At 44.0% G+C, this 8,980-nt stretch overlaps 1 protein-coding gene across 2 annotated transcripts; it reads right to left on the bottom strand.

The window, feature by feature from the left end:
- Nucleotides 1–306: 306 nt before the first annotated feature.
- Nucleotides 307–4,968, bottom strand: FAM180B (family with sequence similarity 180 member B). Of its 2 annotated transcripts, none has more exons than XM_017811334.1 (3): nt 4,524–4,968; nt 2,597–2,664; nt 307–2,011 (listed from the first exon to the last, which is right to left on the bottom strand). In XM_017811334.1, exons 1-3 carry the CDS (start codon nt 4,588–4,590, stop codon nt 1,568–1,570), a joined length of 579 nt encoding a protein of 192 aa, XP_017666823.1. In that variant the 5' UTR covers nt 4,591–4,968; the 3' UTR covers nt 307–1,567. The 2 variants fall into 2 exon arrangements, with proteins under 2 accessions (XP_017666823.1, XP_017666829.1); XM_017811340.1 differs by having other exon boundaries at nt 2,530–2,664; nt 4,524–4,578.
- Nucleotides 4,969–8,980: the final 4,012 nt, after the last annotated feature.

Below are 8,980 nucleotides of genomic sequence, written 5' to 3'. Positions count from 1 at the left end.
CCATGTTGGCTCAGCTTTTAAATATTTTCTGCTCAAACTGGACTTAACTGCAGCCACTCACTGCCTCTGTCGCTCCATACATATCCTAGATGTTAAAGACTAGGGGCATGTTTGGCAAAAGGATGACGGGTAGATATTGGAGGTATGTAAAAAAACAGCATAAGAACAGTAGAACATTAGATGGGACAAGAAGTTTTACTTCAAATAAAATTCTGATCTTAATTCCTACACCTTTTGGAGTGAAAAACAAACAAGTCCAAGCACAAAGCAAAATGAAACAAATAAACACACAAAACAAAAAAATCAGCAACAACCAACCTGCTTTATTGACTGTGTAAATCTGTCTCCTCCTGTCATAGCCCTAACCTGACCTCTAAAACCGTTGTCTGTGACATCTTGCTTCCAGGCTTCTTGTTCCTGCCTTACTATTTCTCTTCTCCATCTGTTGGGCTGCAATTGCTTGGAAGAAGATTAACTAGGTCAAAAGCTAACAGTTGCCACTTTGAATGTCGCACATGCCTCTTTTGTTGAGGCTGGAAAAATTATAGAAAGGGAATTAGGGATTCCATCATCTAAGCACATGTAATAAATATTCAAAATTAATATATCTCTAGTGGCAGTGGGAAACCTAGTAGAAACAACAAAAAAGAAAATCAAAATCCTCCTGAGGAGATAATTACATTTATTTAATTCCAAACTGCAATTTTTAAGACAAAGATATGTTAATTATATTTTTCTGTGAAATGATTGTATTTCTGATTTTGAGGATAGAGATTCAATATTTATTATGTTTGGCTTGTAAAGTGCCATAACTGTACAAAAAAAACTTTATAGAAGAGAGGCAAAATCTGCTGAAGAAATATCTAGGTCACAATCCTTCAGAATTTAAATGAGATTTCAGGAAGTATATTCCAAACTGATAACTGAAACAAAGCTGTGTATGTGTGTAAATATGATATGCAAACGCTAGAAAGCTTCATGGAATACATACATTTTCAGGTTGCTTTTTAAAGAAAAATGAATACATGAGATGGGAAATTATTATTGACATATAAAATGTGATGCCACATGAGCAGAAAAATGAAATTAAATATGTGAGCTGTATCATGAAAAACAGCAAAATCTGCTTAGCTGCTTACTGGAGAGGAGAAAAGATCCTGTATTTGGCTGAAACCACTGGGAGAATATAAGGAGGCTGAACTGAATGATCTGAAATGCGGTCAGCTAGGACACCAGCATAACATCCTGGAAAAATACTTCCAAGCTCTCTCCCCTGTAAGCATCAGTGATCAAGATGGATAAGACATCTAAGTAGCACTGCCGCCCTCAGAACACACCACTTAGCAAAAAATCAGGAGAGGTAAAATGCACTTTATAGTTTTGTCTTTTTTCTTTTAAAAGTAAAAGGTTGTGTATAAAGTCTTATAGGGTTGCCAGTACAGTGCAGAAAGCAGGACAAAAAGGTGTGGTATATTTGTACAAAGTCCTGCATAATGTAGAAAGCATTGAAGATAACCTAGGATGCAGCTGAAGTCAGATGTGTCCTTTCCTATGGTAGTTTCCCTCATTAAGTGTCTTTCTTGGTCCTGGGCAAGTTAGAATGATAGAAGTGTTTCAGGGATGCTAAATGCAAAGGCTTCTCCTTCCAAGGCCAGGAAGCCAGGAGGAGGGTGGTATTTGCAGGGCAGAGCCCCTTGCACAGGTCACGAAAGACTTCATCAACCAGCTGAGAGAAAAAATGAATCCAGAGATTTTTATCCAGACCCTGCATGGAACGAACCTGATAGGCAGAGTATACACTAGTGAAAAGGAGGCGGTCAAATTCTGTTAGAGGTAAGGGGGTATCAGTCAGCGAATAATATCTCAGATGCTGCTCAATCTCTGATGGTGTTTTGGGAACCTCATCCTCTAAAATCTGCAGGAACCGCCGTGCTGGGCGCAGGGAGGCCAGCTCTTCATCCTGTAGCCGGATTGTCCCGTTGGCCTGAATATCCAGCCTTCCCCAGAGCATCTGGAAGAGAGGAGCATCATGCGAACAGAAAGCCCAGCACAAACCCTCCATCAGCTACAAAGGAGCTGTAAAGCCATCTGCAGTGCTGCCAAATCTCGGGCGGGTCGGGAGGCAGCTGCTCCCTGACTCGCTGCCCAGGGCACACCCAGTCCCACTCCATGTCCTTCTCTGCCAGCACCACACCCCTTTTCTGACCAGCCCCACAGGTCCCCATGGGACCTGTCCAGCTCTTGCCTTCTGCCCAGCCTCTCCCCACGCAGTTCCATCTGCAGCAGCTCCCCAGTGCAGCCACCTTGGGCAAGGTGCTTGGCCCTTTTTGAGGGAGTCACCGAACCCAGCGGGAACGGTCTCTTGTCCCACCCTGGGGGTGTGAGGTGCCACGGAGCAGGGCAGAGCCCCCTTCACCTGCACCCCACAATGGGAGGGAGCACAAATGCAATTAGGCATTGCCGAGGCGTTCTCAAGGGGCTCCTGAAATCCATCAGGGAGGAGAACAAACAGAACAGGTGAGTTTTTACATGCAGATAGGTGGGAGCACAGCCACTAGCAGTGCCTCGGCCCATGGGCCCCCAGTGCTCAGGAGACCTCTAACATGATGTTGGCGTCCTCTGGGCTGCGGTGAAGGGTGTTGGTCCCACTGTGAGGATGTTCATCTGGAAGACATCAGGAGAGTTTGGTAGTGCAAGACCTTCCTGTTTATGTTTTCAGTATTTCTGAGCTACCACTCATAGCTTGCCAAACATGATAGATGCTGTCCAGGGGATTTTGATAAGCATAACAAGCTTTTTAAGAGAAGCAGCAGTGGTTAAGTGAGGCAAGGGAAAATTTTGGATATCATGGCCCTTAATCCCTCCAATAGAGCTAAGGCATACAGCAGCAAAGGCGCTTGGTTTGACAGGCCACAAGGAAGCCTCTCACCCAAGTATGGGTGGTTTTTGAACTGACGGGTTTTGTTTGCTTGGTGGTTTTTGCTAGAGAAAGTAATGCTGCCCAATGGAAGTGGGGAGCTGAGAGGCTCCTCAACCTGCTTGTGAAAACATAACCTGATGCTTATCCTGGTTCTATACTTCTTCCCTCTAAGCTTCTGCCGCTGGCAGGGGCAGAGTGTGAGGGCAAAAGAAACCTTGTCAGATCCATTATGGCTCATTTCATGTCCAGCTAATTACTTGCTGGGCCACATGACACCACGTGAAGTGTAAAAAATGTATATGAGGCCAGAGGAATGGTAGTTTTTGGATAAGAAAATCACATTAACCCTAATAATTGTTTAGTTATTATTTAATAATACTTCTAATGCTTTAACTTTCTGCATTTATTTTGCCTTTGTTATTCCTTTCTTTGTGAAAAAGGAGGCACAAGCAGTCTTGGTCCAGGACTGTGAGAGAGGCTACATCCCTGCCCTTCTCTATGTTGATCAGTGCCATCATGTAGCCAAGATCCTCTTCTACTTCTTACATACTCATCCTTCAGGTCAAGAAATATAAAATGGAAAAGGCTTGTCTAAAATAGTAAGCTCTCTGACACATTTTGGTTTGGTTTTGGTTTTGTTTTTTTCATTTTTATATGAATGAAGACTTTTTTATATGAAAATAAAAGAGTGAGAATTTATATTGAATACTCCAGAGTTAAGGTCAGCAGGTGCATATAAAAAGTCGCAAAATTATTCAGTACTCTTTGTGTGTGATGACCGTTACCAAACACTGCTTCCAACTTCCTGTTCTTGATTAATGCTTTTCAGGGAGATGTACGAGCTGCCTGAAGAAGTGCACTGCCACCCCGCAGGCTGCAGAGGTTTGTTTCTCTGCACAGCTGCAGGCTTCATGATCCAAGCCAGCTGTGGCTTTGGAATGTGAGCAGGGACGTAGCTTGTCTTCTCTACTCCTCCATAGATGTGCCAGCAAGACTTTTAGCTCAGGTAAAAATATTATATCATCTGAAAATTTTGTCACTGGTCTTTTCTCTACTAACTGATCCTCTAGGTTCACAGATCCCTCTACTGAGAATGTCTGACTGTCTGCAAAGTGCATTTGTTGAATAGATGCCAAACTTCTGTTATTAGTAACTGCCTCATAAATACACACAGTGGTAGATTTTTGAGTAGAGAAAAATTAAACAAAGCATAACAAATAATATATTGAAATAATAATGTAAATATCCTCTGGGGAATGGAAAATAGTTCCTTACTTATCACTCAACAGGTTTGGGTTTTTTTCTCCAAAAAGTATATGGAAAATCCACAAACATTATTGCAGGAGCAGGGTTTTTTCCAGTGGAGACCCGAGAAAATCCTCCCCTTGCCAGCAAAAATATCAGCAGGTCTTCAGCCTGCAAGTAGGTTACTGATGCCTCTCCCAGCAAACCCCCCAGCTGGACTCCAGCTCTCTCCCATGCCAGTACAGCTACCTGAAGCTTCTAATCATATTTGAGGAAGCAGGCAAAACATCACACAAATGGCATTGCACAGATGTTTGTCGAGCCAAGAAGCCACGTCACCAGCAGATGCGTTTCCTACCTGTCAGTTTCTGGGATCCAGCAAACACACACAGGACCAGCCAGGCGCTGAACTGTGCCTGGGCCATTGCAGCTCTGCCCGGGAGCAGCTGCCACCCGCTCCACAGACAGTGCTGTGGAGCCAGAGTTTGCTGTGACGTCTTCCCTTGCTGCTCCTACCCTCAGCAGCCTCTCTTGGAATGGATCCATCTTTCTGTGTTTCTGGTTGCAGTCCTGGGAAGGGCTTGCAGTTCAGCTTGCTGACCCTGAAGGATATTTTCCATCATATTTTGGAAACTTGGAAAACTTAGTTGTTTTTGGCAGAACTGTTTAAACTTCTTCTCCAAAGAATGACTTCCCACTGCAATGCCTTAAAGAAAGCTATTAGTTGCAAGAAATTACACTGCGTATGTTTGCCTCAGAAGAAGGGAGGACCTCCTAGTCCCTTCCATATCTGCACAGTGCCTCTGTCACATCTCTGTGACACTTCTGCTCAGCTCCTTGGCTTCATTTTCAGTTTTCCTTTTTCCCAGGTTTGAAAATCTGTAAACAATCCTGAAATGTCACAAACAAATAAGGTCATCAGACTGCAGTCTCGTGGAAGGGTAGCAGCAGCCAAAATATACAAGCAGGCAGTAGAAATATCATTGGTTCAGTTCTCTATCAAACCTCCTGGAGGGAGAACTCAGTAAACTGATCTAGCAAACAAGAAGTATTGAAGTCCCTGAGGCTTTAGCATCTCATTGTCCTCTGCTGTGACTGGATTTCTGGGTTACAATGGGCACAGTCTGCCTTAGATGTTGTGAATTACATAGACAAAACTTTGTCTGATTCCCTTTGCAGCAGATATGTTTTCTACACATCTTTACACTTTCATTAGTGCCCTATCCCCAGTCAAGCTGTTCTGTATTTCTACTCTGTATGCCACAGTATGGGATGCTAGGGTTATACAAATATGTAATAGCATGTATAAATAAGTAAAAATACCATCTCCCTCAGGTTAAAGGGAGAAAGAAATCTGCATAGAAAAGAGATGAAGTAGAGCTGACATGCATCCCTTTCTCAGCAAGTTACAGAACATCAGTTTGTAGTGATTACTGTCACCAGAGAGTTTACTGAGGGTTGGGATGATGCCCCAGTTAGTAAGTTGTCAGTGTGCAAAGGACTGCATCTTCTGAAACTTTCAGGATCTGTACCTGTACCTGGCAATACATGGGCTCACACCAGCTAAGAGAAGCAGCACATAATGGGAGAGTCGCAGACTAGTCGTGGGAGAAGTGGCCCACAATATCCAGAGCCACTCTTACCCTCAGTTTGGATTCAAAATAAGACCTGTGTTTGTCATAGCCTTAGCTGTCTTCCAGTCAGGTGGTGCTGCTTTTGTTTTTCATTATTTTCTGCTGCTTGTGCTTTAGTTGCATCCTTTTCTTCTGGAATGTGGTATCTTTTATTAAAAAGTGAATCACAAGCTCATAAAGCAGATACTGGTGGCTGGTCTGTGCAGTGAGATTGATGTGCCTTCTGCTTTGTGTCAGAGTCCCTTACGGTCCACAGTGTGCACAACTTTGTCTAGAATTCACTACGCAAATACCCCTGTGTCTCACAGGCCATGAAATAGCCTCCTTTAGCATGCAGCACATGACAAAAGGAGGAGCTCGGGATTTTGGCCAACATCTGCGAGGGCTGTACATGATTTTGTCTCCCCCAGGAGAATTTCCTAGGGACAGCTTGCAGCTGAATTGCCTAGAGGAGGATACCCCTGTAGGTGGGAGGGAGAAGAGAGGAGGCTCAGAGTCTGTGCTCAAGGTGACTGATACAGTGGCAGGCAAGGCACAAGCATCAATGTGGATGTTGCCTTGAGCTAGGGGAATTTTGTAGAATTACCTCACTATCCCACACAGAAAGGCAAATGCAGAGTGGTAAACTGTCTGTACAACAGCAATACTTGCAAAGAAACAAGCCTGAGCTTCTGACAGCTGCCTAGAGTCCCTACATGTTTGGCAGTGCACCTACTCCTCCTGAAGGATTTTGTCCTTGCCAGATATTCACAGCTGAGTGTGCACAACCCTTCCTCTCTGCACTCCCCTGGTCATACCGTCTGTTGTCAGAGCAGTTTCAAAACGTCATAACAAGCCAGTTTTACGCAGGGGCACCTTGACTGGTTTCATCTTTTTCACCACGACCTCCTGAAGCAGGAAGATGGGAAATGGGAACAAGATAAGAGGGATCAAAAACTGCAGGAGCTGGTTGGATGCTGTTGAGGCACAATGTGTGATTAATACAGCATCAGAAGAGCCTCTTTGGGAGGGAAGTTTCTTTGAAATGGGACTGCAGGGAGAGAGACAGCATATTCACAAAAAGGAAATTCTGCTTATAGAATTGGAGAAATCACTTGCTTCAATCATCCCACGCAGAACTTGGGAAGATCATAGTCACCTGGGTCTGTCTGGCAGGTGCTCAGGGGAGAAAGATTAGGAGAAGAAGTCTGAGGAAAGAGGGAAAGGAAGAAGGACATACATGGCTCCCAGAGAAGGTGAAGTTTGAGTCACTGAAGGGGAAGAAGGAAGAAAACCTTGAGGAAAGTAGGAGTGAAGTGCTGACCATAACCAGACAGGACCTCTGTTACACCACTATTTTCCAGATATGGTGCCGGTCCTTATGCAGATGCTTTCCTTGTCTTTTTCTTCCAGTTTATAAGAGGCATCCACTGCTTGAAGGACTAATGAGCTATGTAACAGTGACAAGGAAGGCCCCATCCCACTGCACCTACTGCACCAACAGACTCCCTCAGGCCTTGCACAACTTGGAGAAAATGTCATGGGATGCAGCATAATATGTGGCATGCTGTTATCCAGCCTGTCCTTCGGTAGTCCCATAAGCTCCGTTCTGCAGGAGTGCTAGGCTCAGCTGGAGTCCCCATCTGGATTTTGACTGGAGATCAATTATAAGGCCTATACCAACTGTGTGGCCATGATGTGGGTGGACACTCTGACACTGTCTACAGCCACACGCTCAGGGAGGAGAGTCTGCTAGCCTGGCTGTACAGAGAAATGCCAGTGTTCTAGAAAACACCAGTGAAACCTACTCAGCTGGGGAAGCTCAACATGGTGACTGTGAGTCATCACCTAAAGTCTATTTGTCCCTGTAGTATCAGAAAATCTCTCTTCTAAACAGTGTGTCTCTAAGTCTGCTACATCTGACTTTAATCTCATCCAACATCCTCCTACACTTGAGGAATCCAACACAGGCAAACAAGCCCTGTGGAAGCTGGCAATGCAGAACAAGCAGGGACACAGGATTCGGAAGACAGCTTGGTGCTTGACCAAGATGACCACACCGTACCCAGTACGAGGCAAATGTCCACCAGCCACGAGGAAGCCAGAGTGAGGAGGCTCCATAGGCAAAAATGGCCCCTGGAGATCAGGAGCAGTGGAGGAGGAGGTAGACTGCCAACACTGGCAGTACTTAGTGAGGCTGTGTAACCTCTTGTGCCCTGGGATAATGTGTCTGGGTGAGTAAATTGTCATCTTCATGATCTTCCAGGCTAAGCTTAAGAGAAGTGATTTAGCTCCATTAGCAACTATTCCACATATTAAAGACCTACTGGAAGCAATGCCTGTCCCCATGGGGCCAGCTGATTTTCCAGTACATACATTCTTGAGCAAAGCTTGTATGTTGTCTAACTTAACAGGGCATTGTGTCTAACATTTCTTGATGTTCCATCAATCAAATTCTCCCTCTGCACAAATGTCGTGTTTAAATGGCAGATTTCCTGCTACCATCAGTCTTCTGACTTATCGTACTGGGAAATTTTTTATAATACAGAGACCACGAGTGGTCTATGGCACCTCAAGCAACCTGGGGATGAAGAACAGAGAGAGGATATGTGTTTCATAAAGAATTTTCATGGTAACAGAAGTGATGCCAGGAACTTTTCTGTCTTGTGCAATAGGCATCAGCATGCTATGAGAGCTGCTGCAACAGAAAATAGAACCAGCTGTGGAACATCTTGTAGTAAGAATTAAAAGTGCATTTCCTATTTAATCAGCTCAATTGATGGCAGACCCAAAGTAGAGCTAAGAATTGTACAAAATCCCACACTTCTGCTGTTTTGTGTTCCATTTTCATTCCCATGTAGAGCTATAGCTTTTAAGGTGAGCAGCAAATGCTATTAATTTTAACCAGAGAACACTGTTGAGTCACATCTCAAACACTGCTGGCCACAGCAGCCTGAAATAAAATTAAAAAAAAAAAAAAATTTAAGTAACCCATGCTTACAAGGCTGGAGTGAAAATAATCACAAACCCCAATTCTTAGCAGTTTAGCCTTTACTCTTGAAAACAGATCACATAATTCTAGCCACAGTGAGTAGATGGGTTTTTTTCTTAATTGAATGTACTATTGTCCTATCTTTCCTCCATCCCATACTCTAACATCCCTCGAACCTCTATTTTATTTAGTACTTTTACAATTTAAAAG

The sequence above is a fragment of the Lepidothrix coronata genome, unplaced genomic scaffold (genome assembly GCF_001604755.1).
Source record: "Lepidothrix coronata isolate B3197 unplaced genomic scaffold, Lepidothrix_coronata-1.0 Scaffold1, whole genome shotgun sequence".
NCBI classification, from domain to species: Eukaryota; Metazoa; Chordata; class Aves; order Passeriformes; family Pipridae; genus Lepidothrix; species Lepidothrix coronata.
This window is presented reverse-complemented; position numbering and strand designations above follow the sequence as displayed.

Coding starts and splice junctions, on each gene's coding strand:
- FAM180B (XM_017811334.1), bottom strand. CDS start 4,590: ATGGCCCAGGCACAGTTCAGCGCCTGGCTGGTCCTGTGTGTGTTTGCT. Junction 2,665..4,523: donor TGGATCCCAGAAACTGACAG/GTAGGAAACGCA, acceptor GATGTCTTCCAG/ATGAACATCCTCACAGTGGG. Junction 2,012..2,596: donor ACGCCAACATCATGTTAGAG/GTCTCCTGAGCA, acceptor CCTCTCTTCCAG/ATGCTCTGGGGAAGGCTGGA.